The sequence below is a fragment of the Trichosurus vulpecula genome, chromosome 1 (assembly GCF_011100635.1).
Source record: "Trichosurus vulpecula isolate mTriVul1 chromosome 1, mTriVul1.pri, whole genome shotgun sequence".
NCBI lineage: Eukaryota > Metazoa > Chordata > Mammalia > Diprotodontia > Phalangeridae > Trichosurus > Trichosurus vulpecula.
The window spans coordinates 523,747,342-523,766,100 of NC_050573.1; the positions used below are offsets into that span (position 1 = coordinate 523,747,342).

Consider the following 18,759-nt stretch of genomic DNA (forward strand, 5'->3'; position numbering starts at 1 on the left):
TCTAGCCAAAGCTGGGGGAGGATCACTGGACAGGGACTGGTGGGGGAGGAGGGAGGTTGTGGGTGTGGGTGTTTTGAGGGAGAAATGTTGGACTTTGTGATCTCCAAGGTCCCAAAGATCCCATGATCATGAAACTTTATTCCTATAACATTGCCCTTTATTCTCTATAACATCGCCCCATGGCATGTTTTTAAGACTCTGGTGTACAGTGATTCACTTTCAGGTGCCCCAGAGTTTATAGCGTAAATATAAATATACTTAAAATTCTTAGTTAGGTATAAACTTAGATCAGTTAGATCTCTTTTCTTCTTAGAATTTCAATACATGATGTTGTTTAGGGGAGGAACCCCTCTTCTTCAGAACCCCAAAGGAAAATAACTTATTTTACAGTTTCTTCTTTCTCAACTATGAATGGAATTTGTAAGTATACAATGTTCTTTCCTGGATTGGTGATCCTTAGGATCCCTTCTAGCTCTAGCATTGTGTCTTTGTAAATGGATTTATTTAAATACAGATGTTATCTTTTTTCTCTTGTCTAGGACTTCCTGACCCCTTTGCAAAAATAGTGGTTGATGGGTCTGGTCAGTGCCATTCAACTGACACTGTGAAAAACACATTGGATCCTAAGTGGAATCAGCATTATGATCTGTAAGTTAACTGTTCTATGAAACTGTTAGGAAAGCAAAAGGAGATATCCTTAAAGAAAAACAAAAACCCTAAGGGATGAACCAGCCATTTTTCCATTTATTGATAGAATTGGTGGCTAAATTACAAAGCCTTGCGGGGAGTAGGAAAAGAGAGCAAGGAGAAGAGTACAGACCTAGGATTTCCTTAGGGCACAGAAGGGGTCTCTTCTCCAAAGCCTATCAGCAGTTCATCTGTCACTCCTCCTCCTGGAAGTATGAAACATTGAGAGGCTAAGAGACTTCCCCATGGTCGCACAGCTTTGTATTTGTTAGAGATGGGCTTGAACCCAAGTCTCCTGGACTTGAAAGCCAGCCTTCTCTCCCCTATGCCACACTGCTTCTTAAATCAGCTTTGTACATTTTAAAATATGTACCTAAGTTCCAAAATCCCTGTTTATGCAGTTTTTATCACTTTTAGTCTCTGGCTGCCATGTTGGGACAGAAGGCTCTGTGGCCCACCCCAGACGTGGATCTGAATCCTGACTGTTACTGACCATGTGACTTTTGGCAGATCTTTTAGATTCCTTATCTTTAAAGTGAGGGGATTGGACTAGATGACCTTTAAGTTCCCTTCAGGCATCATGGACTCCCCCATCCTCTTTTCCTCCAGTCTTTCTTTGCTTTAGCCTGTAAGTCACACAGGCATCAAGATTAGCTTCCCAAGAATTAATCCTCACAATGGCATTAATTACTCAAAAACCTTCATTGACTATTGATTGTTTTTAGGATAAAATGCAAATTCCTTAATCTGATTCTTAAGGTCCTCCACAGTCTAAGGCCCCAACTACTTTTCTAGTCTCATTTCACTTTACTTTTCTTCATACGCCTGCTTAGTAGCCACCTGGCCCAGCAACAGTTTTCTGATCTTGTCTTGTTTTTTACTCCATACATTCTTTCCTCAGGTCATCCCTCATGCCTTGAATTCATTCCCTCTACTTGTCTACCTACTGATATCCTTATTCAATCCCTACCTCAGATCCTGCCCCCCCCATCCACTAGGCCTTCCCTTATGTGTCCCATCACATTTTTTAATAACACTTTGTACTTCTCCTTTTCTTTTTTTGTGTTCTCCTTTGCACCATGCTTATTTATATGTGTGTCTTATTTCTTTAAAGATTGTAAGTTCCTTGAGGGTAGCAGTTGTTGTCTTTCATTTTTGTATCCCCAACACATTGAATAGAGTTCCTTGAACACAGTAGCTATTTAAATCAATATCCGTTTAATTGAATTATTTGTATTTGGGTATACTATTGACCAAATGTCCCCCCCCCCAAATAAACACAGTTTATAAGGCCACTGTTAAGTCTGCTAACAGTCAACATATATTGAGCTCTGATTGTATATAAAGGGGTCCCACTATTCTAAAGAATCTTTTGCAGTTTTACTCAAATGCCATAATGTAGGACCAGAACTTAAATTGAGTTTTCCATGTATTGTACAATCTTTTCAGATATGTTGGAAAAACCGATTCGATAACCATTAGTGTGTGGAACCACAAGAAAATCCACAAGAAACAGGGAGCTGGCTTCCTGGGGTGTGTGCGTCTCCTCTCCAATGCCATCAGCAGATTAAAAGATACTGGATGTAAGAACCAATGGCTTGCTTTCTGCAATTTAATGCAATTTACAGAAGGCTTAAAGAAGCTTTATTTATTTGAATATCAAAAATAAATTTTCTACCTTACTGCACACTTAATATTTCCTTGGGTTAAGTTTTGAATTGTTCATTTGCAGACCAGCGTTTGGATCTATGCAAACTAAACCCCACAGATACTGATGCAGTTCGTGGCCAAATAGTGGGTAAGTGTTTTCTCATCTCTGTAAAATCATAGTGTGATTATAGTCCATTCTTCATGTCTGAAAAAAACATGTTATCTTTGGCAAGTGTTGTAAGAATCTTTCCTACAAAATCACAAACACTTTAAAGGACAAAATAAGCACTAGGGCTATCTCCTACCATTAGTTGTCATTTCATAGTTTTTATTACTGTCATCCTTTTCTTTTCTCCCTTGTACTATTGTTTCAGGATGATTATAAAATGAAATTTGTGCTAAAAGGCCTTATAGATCATCCCAAGTCCAGATTTCATATTTATTTGAATGGACATTTAATTTTTCATCATTTTGTGTAATTATCAATTATAAGAATGATGCCTCTTATGAAGAATTGGGGAAATCATCCTTTTCTCCAGAAGGTCCGTCATGTTTCATGAATGGCAAAGGATATTTTAAGGAATTCAGTATTAATATGATCTATAGCAACTGGAAGTTCTAGTTACCAAAAAAAAAGTTCACAGAACTTTGGCAAAGCTTAGATAACACGCAGATTATATATGTGGTAGTTCATTTTAAATTATTTCCTTGCTAAATAGTTGGTGCCACTGTTGATCAGGATACTGGGGTAGATACAACAATGCCCATACCCACATTACTTAGGGTAAGTTCCTTGGAATGGAAATCTATGGCCATCACCAGAGGCAGTCTAAAAGAAAAAATTCTGCATGACAAGTCAAACAACATTATGACTCTGTGCATTGGAGAGATTACAGTGATAGATTTGGTCATGGTGAGTAAGTTAGGAAAACTACTTTAAATAAAAAAAATACCCACACACTTAGGATATACACATTCATGCTTGTTTCTCTCTTCTTGGTTTCTTTTGGATGTTCAGAAAGAGGTGCAGTGGGAGGGAAAAGGAGCCAGAGGTTTTATCAGTTCCCTTGATGGTGACATCTAGTGGTAGTGAATAGCCAGTTTTGCTTTCCTGCATTTTGGCCTTTGTTAGCAGTGCCATCTGTGTATCTCTTTAACCAAAGTGAATTATCACCTCTAAAAACTTCAGAACTTGGAAAGAAATTGAAGATCTAACTTTTCGGAAATAAAGTACCTCTTTCTGACCTGAACTGGCAGTTGTCACAAGGGATGTTCTGTTACAGCGGTGCTGTCTCATGTTAGGAGAAATTGCTTCCTCCCTGGGGGTTATAGGAATGCATTTGCCTTACTGCCCATACTTTTTAAGTTAGAAATATACTGTGGATGACAGCTTACCAGAGGATGAGATAACAGTGGATTTTAATGCATGATTTCCTTTGTTTTTTTAGTCAGTTTACAGACACGAGACAGAATAGGCACTGGAGGCTCTGTTGTGGACTGCAGAGGACTCTTAGAAAATGAAGGGTATGTATAAATGAAGAAGTCACTTCTGGGCTCCTTGCTTCTGCTTACTCCCCACATGAGTAATAAATGACTTCATACACCAGTGCACTCTGACGAATGCTTAGCAAATATTACAATACAATAGAATAGTTAAGTCATCAGTTCTTGCTCATAAGAGAAGATTGTCTATAAAATATAAACTGGTCTATAAAATTATCAAGAAAAGTAAAGACTTATGTTTTAAAAGTACTTAAAATGAGAACTTCATTTTATGCATCCTAGACAATAAATTACATGGAAATAAATATAACAGTGGTTATTTGAATTTTAACTGAGGAAAAATGGACTCCTATTTCTTGTACTTCAGTCAGTCATGTGAGCCTCCTTCACAGAGCAAGTGTGGTTTTCAGTCACTGATGTCCCTAGAGATGAGCCTTTGATGACCTAGATGACATTTCAATAACCTTGAGTTCTTGAAATACCCTATCTTTTCTGTTAAATGATTCATAGTGAATGTTGTAGAACAACATGATTGGGGCCCTGTATTTGACAAAATAAAAGAAATAGGTTTAGTGTATGTGATGAAACTAGTTTAATTTTTAAGGTTCCAGATTTGTTAACTTGGAAATTTTGACCCCTTTCACATGTGACTTTACCTGTTCCAGAACGGTATATGAAGACTCGGGTCCTGGAAGGCCACTCAGCTGCTTTATGGAGGAACCAGCCCCATATACAGACAGTACTGGTGCTGCAGGTGGAGGAAATTGCAGATTTGTGGAATCTCCAAGTCAGGATCAAAGACTTCAGGCACAGAGACTTCGAAATCCTGAGGTCCGAGGGCATATCCAGACCCCTCAGAACCGACCACATGGCCACCAATCCCCTGACCTACCTGAAGGCTACGGTAAATTTCCCCATAATGTTATAAGTAACGTGGGAAACACCCAAAATATTTCAAGTCGCTTTGGAAAAAAAATGTGTATGTTCATGATTTCTATGCTTACAGCTGTAGTAGTTTTGTTAGGGTAAAAGTAGACAGCTTAGAAGTGAAAACAAGCTTGAAGGTGCTATCTGCATAGATAGGAAGAGAAGCAAATACCTGTGAAAAGGTGATTTGTCCGCACTAGCTTCTGCCCTCGAGGTGAAATTGTGGGAATGCTGGGAAGAAGAAAAGTAAGTGGAGTTTAGAATGGCAAGTCAAAGTGGCCTGTGAGGCAGTGAGGGAAAATCCATCATGTCCTATAATTCCAGTGTAGAAAGGATGGTGTCAAGGTGGGAATGAAGAGATGACCGTTAAAGAGAACTACAGAATCAGGAATCTTCACTCTAAATTACTTGATTATAATTTAGATTTGGGAAACAGAAGTCAAAAGTAGCGGTTGCCAAGGGTAAAGAGAGGAAAGCGCAGGGACTGAAGTTCGGGAGCGTGGCTGAGCCGAGGCTGTGGGCACGCGTCACAACTGAGCAAGCTGCCTGCACATCTTTGAGTGCCTCGTGGCCAGAAGCCGGCCACCGCTGTTCTCAGACCGCACTCTCCACAGCGCAGCGCTCTACAGTGAAGAGTGGGGATTGTCCTAGATCCCCGTCCTAAGTGATTGTTGTTGCTCTCTTGTTTTTAATCCTTTGCTCAGAACAAAGAACGACCGTCCAAGGGCAGGTTTACTTCCTGCACACACAGACCGGCGTGAGCACGTGGCATGACCCTAGAATACCGAGGTATGTGCAGACCCACAGCTACACGATGATGGCCCGGATCCCCGAGCGTGGCCGATGCAGCCCAATAGACTCGAAGCTCTAGACAGCAACCGCAGAATGACTCCTCTTGCTACAGCGGTCTTATGTTTCCGTAGTGACTTTCATACGGGCACAGCCCTGCTGCTGTCTTGCAGACTTTCACCACATTCTAACTGACAGCTGCTGAAACATAAGTGAATCATTTAAAAACTGATCAGCATGTCAGATATCTTGAAAAGAGACATCCTTTCTTGCCCCAGATTAAATCAGATGCACTCTATAAAATCAGTCTTATTGGAAACTCAGATACAACCTTCAAGATGCATAGTCCTATTTAAAACCCAAGTAGCTTCATCTTTGATTCAGAGAGTCTCACTCTCTGTCTTCTGTCTTAGTCTCTTCCCAGAGGTTGTGAACGCTGAACTAAAGAAATTTGCCAAAAAAAAAAAAAATTTGAATTTGCCAAAATCTTGCTTTCCTCTTTGCCCCCATTCCTTGGAGTATGTGGCATCTACTTGGGTAGAATTAATTTCTGTATAAAATTCTCTTCTGTTAGGAACAGGAAGTTTTCAGATGAAGAAATCAAACCTATTATAGTCATATGAAAAAAAGGATCTAAATCACTATTAATTAGAGAAATGCAAATTGAGGTACCACTTCACAGAACTCCTAGCTCTGTATCTGAAAAAGATCATAAAAAAAGGAAAAGGCTCTGCATGTACAAAAATATTTATATCATCACTTTTTGTGGTGGCAAAGAATTAGAAATTGAGGGGATTCCCATCAATTGGGGAATAGCTAAACAAGTTGTGGTATATGAATGTAATGGAATATTATTGTGTTATAAGAAATAATGAGCAGGCAGATTTCAGAAAAAACCTGGAAAGACTTACATGAACTGATGCAAATTGAAGTGAGCAGAACCAGGAGAACATTATTCACAGTAACAGCAACATTGTGTGATGATCAGCTATGATTGACTTAGCTCTTCTCAGCAATACAGTGATCCAAGATGACTCTAAAAGGCTCATAATGGAAAATGCTGTCCACATCCAGAGAAAGAATTCATGGAGTCTGAATGCAGATCAAAGCATATTATTTTCACTTTATTTTTTGTTTTTTTTTTTTTCCTTTTGCAAATTGTAAAGTTTTTGCAAACTGTTCTTCTTTCACAACATGGCTAATATGGAAGTAGGTTTTACATGATTAAATATCAAATTGCTTACCCTCTTAGGTAGGGAAGAAGGGAATAAATTTGAGACTCAAAATTTTATTTAAAAATAAATGTTAAAAATTGGCTTTACCTGTAATTGGAAAAAAAAATAAGATACTATATAAAAAAAAACAAAAATCAATGAAAGACTTTGGATCATCTCTCCGCCCCCCCCCCCCAAAATCCTGCTGTGAATCAACACTTTTGAAGTCAGGTCAAGAGGACATCTCATTTTTACTCTAAAACATCTTGTGGCTTTTTCTTTTTCTATCTGAGGACAGTATTACTATCTAATGTTATTTAGTTAAAATTCTGTTTTAAAAAGTTGGTTTAAAAATGTTCCCTCTCAGGGCAGCTAGGTGGCGCAGTGAGTAGAGCACCAGCCCTGGAGTCAGGAGGACCTGAGTTCAAATCGGGCCTCAGACGCTTGAAGCATGTACTAGCTGTGTGACCTTGGGCAAGTCACTTAACCCTAATTGCCCTGCCAAAAAAGAAACAAAAAAAAATGCTCCCTCTCTTCTCCAAAATTTATTTCGTCTGAGCTTAGGTTGGTTACACCAATGTAGGAGGAGTCTAGAGTGAACTTACATTTTGTGATCATAGTCATGGCATGCATTGTCTTCTTGCCTCTGTTTACTTCGCTTATATACATCATCAGTTTTTCAAACACTTATCGTAGCCTTGTCACCTTTGAAAAGTTTGTTGCTGGCTAGGAGTGTGTGTAACTCAAGGGAATATAATATTTAACTTTGTGAATTCAGGAGTGTTTTCAGTCGCATGGTGCTGCAGTATCATTTCCCTTCTGTGTATGCGTTAGAACACCCAGATGAAACGAAGTCCTCTTAGAGATTTAATTTTTATTTGTCAGATTTCCGTGCTGCATTGTGGCTCATCTGGAAGGCAGTTACTGTTTTCATCATAACTTACGTGTTTGACCCTGTGGTCAAATGAACATACCACTTAGTAGAATTGCAGTGCTGTGGTTTTGATAAGCAATTCATTCAACTTCACCTTTCTAAGATGGACTAATCTTTGTCTGTTTTCATATCTGTAGAGACCTTAACAGTGTGAATTGTGATGAACTTGGGCCCCTACCACCAGGCTGGGAAGTTAGAAGTACAGTTTCTGGGAGAATATATTTTGTAGATCACAATAACCGAACAACCCAGTTCACAGATCCAAGATTACATCACATTATGAAGTAAGTTTTTGTTTTTTTACTTTAATTTACAATTTAGCTTCAGGCTCTGAGTAAACTTTTTCCTAATATAACTGCTCTATAGTGTTAGTGAGCAATAAATGTAGTAAAATCTTCCAAGTGTTTCTTGGGCATTTACATATTTTAAAACCCCAAATTACCTATAAACAGTACAGTACTGCAGCCATGTGCTATTGCCACCTTGTTCTTTTTTCTGCATGTCCTAAGTAAAATTCATTGAAACTATTATTAAGCAGTTCCATTAATAAAACTCTTATGTAAGCAACACTCTAATGAAATGTCATAGCCCTTAATGTGTTCTTCATGCCAGAGAAGTAAAATGAGATTTTTCATCGTTGCCCACTCAGCACTCACTGTCAATGCTGCCCGTAGGGGATAATGTTACCTATCAGGCCTTACTTACTACCCTCATCACAGGGTAACTTTGAATTGAGAATTGTTGCAGATTCTACATTTATTGTTACGGATTAGTTATGCTCCTACAACAAAGCGTCATAACTCTCCTCTGTGACATCTAATATTTGTGGCAGAACTTGTATGAATCAAATGCTCTTATAACATGCTTTTTCAGTTCTTTTTACTAGAATTTTGCGTACTTTAAAATTGCAGGAAATAAGTGGGTTATTGCCTAGTCTTGAAAATCTTTTGGTTTTGCAATGCTGTAACGTGGTTGGTTATAATTGGATTTGACCTATATTATTTGCATATTATGTATATGTATATGTGTGTGTTCTCATACACACACACACACACACACACACACACACACACACCCCTCTAGAGGTGCATCATTCAGTATTAACTCCATTCGTTATATTTCAAGTTTTGATTGTCAGTCTGCCCAAAAGTGTTGTGGCATAGTACTCTTTCCTAGATTACAATATTAGGGTCAAAGGAAAAAAGTTGCTTGATGGACTTCCTACTTGTATATCAAATATAATAGAGCTTCCTTTGTAGTATTAATGTAAGATGACAGAGGCAACTACCTACCATGTTATAGGTTGAGAATGATGTATTCATAATTCATGATATATAGTTTTGTTTCCTGGGATGTTTGACTAGTAAATGTCCCAGTCTGTGTACTGAATTATTTTGTAATGCTACATATATTATTATAATGAGACTTTTTTTCCTTATTTAGTATTTTATTTTCCTCAGTTACATGTAAAAACAATTTTTAACATTCATTTTTAAAACTTTTGAGTTCCAGATTCTCTCCTTTCCTCCCTCCCCACCTTCCCTTATTGAGAAGCCAAGCAGTTCCATATAGGTTATACATATGTAATCTGTAATGAGACTTTCAACAATTTGCGTTTCTCATGTCTTTGTTTTTTGGAGTAAATTTTACTTTTATTTCCTTTTTAGTCACCAATGCCAACTAAAGGAACCCAGCCAGCCTTTGTCAGTGCCGAATGAAGGGTCATTAGAGGATGAAGAGCTTCCTGCCCAGAGATATGAGAGAGATTTAGTACAGAAATTAAAAGTCCTTAGACATGAACTTTCTCTTCAACAACCCCAAGCTGGGCATTGTCGCATAGAAGTATCCAGAGAAGAAATATTTGAGGTATAGAACACTGCACCTTTGATTTAGACATAGGTTATAGATCTATAAGGTAGCCCACTCACTAATACAGCCATACTGTACTGAACAGAAACTGATACAAGTGAACCATTCTGTAAGTCATTTCTTTTTTTCCAGTGAGATCTGCTTTTTTTTTTTGTTTCATATTTAGGCATCAGTTTCATTTCGAAATGAGGCAGGAGGAGTTTGGTGTACATGTAAGGCCTGAATGTTTTTAGGATCGTATTTCCTCTTAAGAGAGGTGGCATCGCATAGGGGCTAGAGAGCTGCCTTGGAATCAGGAAAAGCTGAGTTCATGTCCCCTTTTCAGTACAAGCCCTGTGACCCAGTGTAAGTCACTGAACAGCTCAGTGCCCAGGCAGCTCTCTCAGATTACACATTTCTGCAGGGGCTATGATTTGCAATGGTAGAGGGGATCTCTTAAGGAGAGAATCGCAAGTGTACTTGCACTCCATCCCCACCCCGTCATCCTTCTTTCCCCCATCATAGCAGTTCAAAGGTACCCCTGAATAGGCCAGAGTCTGTGGTTTGTATTGAAACTGGTATTATATGGCATATTAAACCATTCTGTGCCTGACTGCACTTGATGTAACGGCAGTTTACACCTGTACAGTCCTTGTACAGCAGCAGACGTGTAACCCTTCTCATGATTAGTACTTTCTCAGTTCTTGATTTCTCTGTCCTGTGTAATTAGTTTCTTGTGAAATTTATTCTTCAGAACAGACAGTTCCTATGCACGATGCCCAAAAATACATAGACTTTATCAATATAAAACTCTACCAAAGTAATGAGTATCCCTCCTAGTAAGTTCCTCTACAGGGGGTCTCTTCAGATAATGTCTCAAAACAGATATCCCTCTAAGGTAAAACCCTAAGTCATCCCACTGCATCTTGATCATCTTTGGACATCAGCAGATTCTGTGGGGATAAAAGCAGGAAGAAGTGAAATATCAGTCTTTCTGAGGTAATGTCAAATGAGCAGAGGCAAAATGCAAAGCAGCAGACAGCAGATAAATGTTTCACACTTCTAGAGATGGCTTCTGAGCTAATGAGATGTAAGTCAGTGCTGAAGAGAGAGTTGTGATCTTCCCCTTGAGAAATTTCTTTTGGTTTCAAATGAGGAGAATTCATAATCTTAGAATTATGGGTGAACTTTTATGGAGCATCTATTCCAAACTCTTCATTCCCCCCACCACTACCACCACCTTTTTTTTATATCAGGAAACCAAGATCTAAAGAATATGCTTGCCACCAAACTGGAACTAAAATTGGTCCCCTGAGGCCTACTCCGATGTTCTTTTTATACATTCATTTACACTGATTTTCTTAATGCTTAGAATAATATTATTATTGCTGTTGTTAAGGTAAATATGTAATCTCATAGCTAATTTCTTAATTTTCCTAAATTTAGATATACCTCACTGTTACCAGTATTCTTTTCTCTTTCTCCAGCCTCCGACCTCCATACCCTCAACGCTTACAAGAGTAAAACAAAAGTTTTATTTGAAACTCATTGCAACCCATGGCAAGTGTTTCTACTGCTAATTTGGAGCTCAGATTGGGCTGGGGACAAGACAAGTCAAATTAGTTCCCTATTTTCATGGGATATAAGGGTGTTACTGAAGTCTGGACACATAGGCAAAAATGCATATTTTCAAGAAATGAAATGAGTGAAATTTTCAACAACATTTTATTTAATTGAAATATTAACAAATAACATCTTAAATATAATTTCCATCATTTGTGATGCAAAGGTTGACGTGCTTTGCAAGATTCACATGAACTCGATGCGGTAACTCCACATTGCTGTCAGTTTTAGCACATTGACTCTTTATGCATTCAGTCAAGTGTGTTGCATCTGTGATTTTCATTGAGTACACCTTCTTTAGCATACCCCAGAAAAAGAAGTCAAGGGGGCTAAGGTCTGGTGAACAAGGAGACCACTCCACATGACCACGTCTTCCCATCCAGTTAGGGAAATTGTCGTTCAGCCAGTCTCTTACCACGATGGCAAATGGGCAGGGGTGCCATCCTGTTGGAACCACTCAGGAAGTCCTTCATCTAGCCTTTCAAATTGGGGCATTAACTGGTCTCTCAACATAGTGAGATAATTCTCAATAGTTAAATGTTCATCGAAGAAAAATGCCCCCACACATGAACTTTCCACAAACCACACCACACCATAATTTTTTGTGCTACTCGTTGTTTGTAATGGTCCACCCAATGCGGATTGCTTTGCAACCAGTATCTAACATTCTGTCTGTTAACCTCACAATTCACATAAAACAAAGCTTCATCGCTGAACAATGCAGAGTCTTTGGTGAAACAGTTAATGAGATGTTAATGAGATTTCCTGTGTGTCCAGACTTTAGGGACACCCTGTATTTAGCTGGTAATTTTAGAAGAGAGTTCTAACATGTTCTTATACTGTTGAATTTCATATGATTTTTAGAACCTTTTTAAAGGGAAACTCAGCTGAGTTTTAGTTGCCGAGGAATTTTTTTTCATTCTCCTTGGAAAGGAACAAACTGGCTAATAATTATTCCATTAAAATCCTAGTTCTACAAATGATGTCTTCATTTTGGTTAAAGTCTATTGAGTTATATTGAGAGTTATCTTTAGAGAGTCAGCTATCAAAATCAATGTCCTGAAGTAATGAAAAATTGCATTTACAGTTAAATTCTGATTTTCCCTTCTCTATAGCATTAGCTACTAGGAGGCACTTAATAAATGTTTCTTGACTGACTTCTGTAAGACTTATCAGTGTGCAAGATGCTAAAAAGAATGGAGAAATAGACAAGCTGAATCCCTAATGAAAGAAACTTGCTGTTAACCCATATCATTGTAGTAAATCTGTTTTCAGTGCTGTCGTGACTTTTGAGAATAAAGGAAAGAGCCACCTCTCTGAAAACTGTTGTTTTCATATGCAGGAGTCTTACCGTCAGATAATGAAGATGAGACCAAAAGACTTAAAAAAGAGGTTAATGGTGAAATTCCGTGGCGAAGAAGGCCTGGACTATGGTGGAGTGGCCCGGTGAGATTTGAATTAGTCTGCCTTTTTGCTTTTTAGGTCTTAGCCTGGATTTTATATCAGTTATTTTAAAAAGCAAATGTATTCACACCTTAAAATACGCAAGCACATCAGTGGTGCTAATTTAATCTTCCTAGAGCGGTGGAGACATCAAATGGCTGCTCTCCTTACTGCACGGAGCTTTCATACACACTCCCTTTGTCTGAAAAATATATAAGAACTCAATGTCGTGTAGCAAAAGAAGGCTTTCAGGAAGTACAAGTCCTTAGCCATTTCCTTTTTGAAGCTGGACCTTTAAACCTATGCATATGGTTGCGAAGGAATCATATTGAAACTTGAAGAAGTCTCTACTGAGGTAAACATTGCCATAGATACATATTCCTTAAAAGCCGGATGTGTTTAAGTGTTTTAAAAAAATGTTTTAAAAATTTGGTATCCTTTGTTTTTACATCACCCTCATTTCCAGTATATTGCTCCAGTGAGCCATTAACTTGTAACAAAAAGCATAAAAGAAAGAAAAAGGGAGAAAAAGGCAATTCAGTAAAACTAACCAACATATGAAGCTCATATGAAAATGTATGAACTATTCTGTACCGAAACCTCTGTGAAGAAGAGAGGAGGGTATATTTTTTTTAATCTCTCCTTTGGGGACACATACCATTCTTAATTACAGTGTTCAGTTTCATTAAAATGAATTTATTTTAGAAATATTAAATAAGGTCATTATTTAGAAGAACCCTGAACTGAATAATCTTGTAATATTGTGGTGTGTTTGAATTTTCAAGTCTCTCTGGTTTTCTTTGCAATAGCTCATACTGCAATTTAGAAGACTTTAAAGGTTTTTTGTTTTTTTTTTTTTAAAGACAACTATCTAAATTTCCAAATAGGTTCTATTTCCTTATAACAGAATTATTGCTGTTATTTCTTCAGACTCATTGGGGCTTCTAATTTCTCTCCCATAATTGCTCTTAAATCTAAGCTCGACTTTATTTTCCTTTTCTTAACCAGTAGTTTTGACTTGCTTTTCCAAGCCTCATTCCTGTTATAACTGCTGTTTATTGTCCCAGAGAAACTGCCTTCTTCCTGACAAAGTTTTGCTTGCACTGATCCTCAATACAAACTGATTTCCTGGCAAGAGGCCAATACGTCTTGCACCGCCGCCTCCCCCCCCCATTCCCTTTCCTTCTTGGTATGAATCTTTCCATTTAAATGTTTGCATTGCTTATTAGCACAATGCTTGGCACAGAAGAGGCTTAATAAACTCTGGTTCTAAAAAAGGGGGACCCAATTCCCACATTCTCTTCTTTAGTTGAGTCTCTCAATCTGTTTAGCCTCTTTGCCCTGCCTTTCTTAGAGCCATTTTTATGACAGTTGTAAATGTAGGGTGTGCTCTTTCTGTATTTTCAGTAACTTTGCCTTTGAAAGGACAAATTATCCTAAACATAAGGTGACCTTGAGTTCTTGAAGACTGACAGTAGGATACATTACCTAGTTGGAAAGACTTTGAGTACAGTACCAGTAAATAGACTTATCTATCTAAGGATCAGTCTGACTGTGGTGAGGCAGATCAAGAAAAAGTTGGCCACCTCATGATGAATTTCCTAGACATAATTCATGAACCCATTTGAGGGCTTTCCTTCTACATTGGTGAAGAGAGTGCCCACATTGATAAAAGTTACAGATATTTTGAAGTATTAAAGCTTATATCTCCCTGTATCTGCCTTCTTCCTTAACTCTTCTTGTCCTTAATCTCCAAATCGGGTTTAATCTTCAAGACCTTTGACCTCTAAGTTTTTCTTTCCAAAGTCCTTCTGTTGTGCCGAGAAGAGCAAGCAAGACCCAGATGTAAATGTTGATATGGATTTATTCAAGCGTGCAACTGTTCAGAGTAAAGACTCAAATTGAACAGCCCCGAGCAGGGGTAGGGTCAGGTTTTTTAAAGGGAAAAAACACAAACTGATATCTGTGAAGATGGGAACACCAACAGTGGGGTCCATGGAGATGGGAGCACAAACAGTGGAACAAGCTGGGGCAGGATTATTTCCATGGAGAAGGGAACACAAACAGTGGGGTCCGTGGAGGTGGGAGCACAAACAGTGGGGTGAGCTGGGGCAAGATGGAGGGTAAACTGAGGGGGGGGGGCAGGACACAACACTTCCTGACCTCGAAGCTCTTCCTTGTCTATTATCTTACTCATAGTCTCTACAACATAACTGATGTTCATCTTTACCTTGTCTGTGCCTCTGCTGAAATACTTCCTTATGCCTTAATCACTTCCTGTCTAGACAATTGCAATTCCTTGGCTTTTTGGAAAATAGTTTTCCCAAATCCTCAAATTTTGGGGGCAATTCAGAATTTTTTATTTAAACCATTTTTTTTTCTTTCTCATAAGGAGTGTTATCAGTATGCTTTCTGATGAGGATAGTAGTCCTGTCCCTTTCAGAACTATTTATATCTAAATACAATTCTGAACTTTCTTTCTGCTCTCTAAAGTTGAATATAGACTCATTTCTTACTGTATCTATGATCTTGGACCTGTTTCCATTCTGATCTTTTTTTATTGTCTGTAATAGAAAGTTCCATTTACCTTTGCTCTTTCTGTTGTCATGACTTATAGGATCATAGGTTCAGAGTTGGAACGGACCTTAGAGATAGAATTTTACAGATGAGGAAACTGGGGCTCAGAGAGGTATAGTGCTTTAGCTCAAGGTTAGGTTGCATTGCTACACCCAAGGTTAAATAGTAAGTAGGAAAACCAAGACCTCTGTCTCTCAATCCAGTGCTCTTTCTATTACACCATGGTAAACCTGGATTAGTGAATAGTCCTCTAATATAATTCATTGCTTCTCTTTTGGTCAAGTATATTTTCCTTAGGTGTATTTTTGTTAGAAAAATACATGATGTAATAATTGTAGAAAGTTGCACATCTGACTTGCATTTCGGGATGTTATGTGGGGAGTGATGTGGGAGTCAGAAGGAGCAGCTTCCTGGTCTGGAGCTGGGCACTAAGGCCTTCCAGACCTGCCTCTGCCTCCTCCCCCTCCCCCTCACAGTGCAGGTTAGTCCTGCTGGCCCAGAAGACTCACTGCAATTCTCCAGCTCAGGGTTCTCTAGACTCCCTATGGCCTGTAGTATCCAATTAATATTTACTGAGTGCCTCTTGTGACCCTGGGACACGATGAGAAAATGAACACCAGTCCTGACACCTTCCAAGGGATTACATTTTACTATAAGAATACAGGTAAATACACATGTATAGTATCTGTGCATCTTTACACATGAATTTGAGAAGGGGAGAGAACAGTGATACAAATTGGGGCATTAGGAAGTGACAGTGGACACAAGCTGAGAATTGTAAGAGGCAGAGGGGAGAAGCAAGCACTTTCTAGGGATGGGGAGCAGACTCTGTGAAGGTACAAAATTGGGAGATGGAATGTTGTGTATGGAGTATTGCATACATTAAACAATAACTGGGCCATTTTAGCAAGGGTAGTTTAAAGTGAGCTTCTATAAGATTTTAAAATCCAAGCTAGGTTGTCTGTATTTTATTCTAGAGGCAATAGGGAATCAAAGTACTTAAATAGGAAAGTGACATGGTATTTGCCTTAGGAAGTTTATTTGAAAAGCTCTGTGGGCAAATAACTAGTGATGAAAGAGACTGGAATCATCTTTGAATCCAATGAGGAGATTGTTGGAATGGTATGGGTAGTAGTTGATTGCAGAGACCTGAACTAGGGCCATTTGAGTAAGAAAAAAAGCACTTATACAGGAGAGATTATGAGCATTGAATCTGCATGACTTGGCACCCAAGGATATGGGACGTGGCAGTGGCATTGATCACAAAGTCAAAGATTCATTCATTAACCACGTATTTATGAAATGCTTGCACTTGGGGCTAGGGAGATGAAGACAAGAAAGAAACACCTCCAACCCTTAAGGAGCAGAGGAGAAACAGCACTTACACAGAATATTTAATACAAAATAGGCACAAAGAAAGCTCTGCTTGGTTTGAACTCCACAAAGCAAGATGCCCCTCCCAGCACAAGCTGACTGCCTGAACTCGCATCCTGCTGTTTCATTCAGCCTCCAAAACTCAACACCATCTCATCTCCTTTGGCCTTCTCCCCTCCTAGTGCAGGGTTAGAGGATGGAGCACTAAACTCCTCCCAAAGCTTTTCTTTATAGAGGTTAAGACCCGGACTTTCCAGCTAATTCTTCGTTTTCTTTCTGCAGCTTTGCTTGGTTGAGCTTCATAGAATAAGATACCCTCGTATCAAATTCCACTTGTTTCCCCCTCTTTCCAGTTTCCTTTTGTGTGTTGTCTTCCCCCTTTAGATTGTAAGCTTCTTGAGGGCAAGAACTGTCTTTTTTTTTCTTATTTGTTTCCCCAGCACATAGCACAGTGCCTAGCACATAATAGGTATTTAATGTTTGTTGAATCGGAGGCCTCCTGTGATGCACAGTGAACCTGGAAAAGTAGGTTGCAGGGCTTTAAATGTCAAACAGAAAAATTTCTGTTTTATCCTAATGATGGGGGGGGGAGGACACCTGGGATTACCTGTAAGAGGAGTGACATAGTAAAACTTATGCTTTAGGAATGCTAGTTGGGCAGCTGAGTGGCTGAAGAGGCTATTCCAATAACCCTGATTTGAGGAGATTGGGTCCTGAATGAACCAGGCGGATAGCTATATGAATGGTGAGCAGGGAGCAGGTGTGATACACATGGGATGACGCTGAAGTTGGGAGCCTGGGCCGCTGGAGAAATAATGATACCCTCAATAGACATAGGGAGGTTTGGGAGAAGGAGGGGGTTTAGATAAAAAAGATTGAGTTCAGTTTCCAGACACATTTAGTTAAAGCTGCCTGCCCATGGGACATCCATTTGTTATTGCTAAGGAGAGCAGTTAGGGCTGAATATGAAGATCTGGAGGTCATTTACATAAAAAATAATTAAATTAAAAAGAGCAGTTATAGAAGGGTGATCAAGAAAGAAAAAGAAGAGGTTCCTAGATAGAATGTGGGAGACACCTTTAGTTAGGGGGTAGAACATAGACATTTGTCCACCAGAGGAAACTAAGGAATGTTCTGATCAGAGCGGTAAGTAGAATAGTGGTATCTAATAGCGATAGAACAATGTTAGCTAATAATACTGGTACTTCTGTAGGGCCATTGTGCTTTGCAAATATCTAATTATGCCCAAAAAGTTAGTAAAGGGAGCGTATCCTTGGACCCAGTAGTAGCACTACAGAGCTTAGACCCCCAAAGAAATGAAAGAAAGGGGAAAAGGGCCCATGTGTCCAAATATATTTATAGCAGCTCTTTTTTGTAATAGCAGAGAACTGGAAATTAAGCATCTACTCATCTTTTGGCGATTGGCTACGTAAATTATGGTATATGGATGTAATGGAATACTATAAGAAACAAGGAACAGGGTGTTTGGGGAGAAACCTGGAAAGATTTACGTGAACTGTTACAGAGTGAAGCTGAACCAGGAGAATAATTTATATAATAATAGTATTCCATTGTAAAGAAAAACAACTTGGAAAGGTCCCTGTTTAATACAGTCATCAACCATGATTGTAAAGGACCAATGATAAAGCATGCTGCCTCCTTCTTGAGAGAGAAGTGGTAGACCTGAGGTGCAGAATCAGATTCTATGTTGGCAGACGAGGCCAGTGTAGGCGTTTGTTTTGTTTGACTAATCGTATTTCTTAAAAGAATTTTGGGGGTTGTTTTTTTCCCAGTGGAAAAAGAGTGGGACAAGGGTACTAGGGATGAGGTAGTTCAGAATAAAGAAAAGAAACAGAGTAATTGAAGCATCTCTTTAAAGCACAGAAAATAGGACAAACTAGTACAATAGTTTTGAAAGGTAACCATTGAACTGATTATGCATTTCAAAAGAAGACCACCATGTAATAGAAATGTGTGCTTTCCCTCTATTTTCTGTGTGTACTTATTTGATGTTAAGCTCATGTTAAGAAAGAGCAGAGAGTTGTGTTTTAGACGCATTGAGTGAAAGACGCTTGTATGACATCCATTTGGAAATGTCCAGAAGCCTACTAGCTATCCCTAATACTGCTCTCTTTTTCTTAATCCCATTTTGCTTCCTGTCCTCACCTACATCCATTTATGTAACCTGTC

The 18,759-nt window shown here is 38.8% G+C and overlaps 1 protein-coding gene across 2 annotated transcripts in view; it reads left to right on the top strand.

Annotated features, from left to right (window-relative positions):
• The window catches only part of SMURF1 (SMAD specific E3 ubiquitin protein ligase 1), a 107,650-nt gene that overhangs the window by 68,977 nt on the left and 19,914 nt on the right, over positions 1–18,759 (top strand). For both annotated transcript variants that reach the window (XM_036741198.1, XM_036741199.1), the window contains exons 3-11: positions 540–648; positions 2,137–2,270; positions 2,420–2,485; positions 3,786–3,861; positions 4,506–4,744; positions 5,472–5,556; positions 7,842–7,988; positions 9,372–9,570; positions 12,518–12,621. In XM_036741198.1, the coding sequence (XP_036597093.1) occupies positions 540–648; positions 2,137–2,270; positions 2,420–2,485; positions 3,786–3,861; positions 4,506–4,744; positions 5,472–5,556; positions 7,842–7,988; positions 9,372–9,570; positions 12,518–12,621 (1,159 nt within the window). The remainder of the gene's footprint in view (positions 1–539; positions 649–2,136; positions 2,271–2,419; positions 2,486–3,785; positions 3,862–4,505; positions 4,745–5,471; positions 5,557–7,841; positions 7,989–9,371; positions 9,571–12,517; positions 12,622–18,759) is intronic.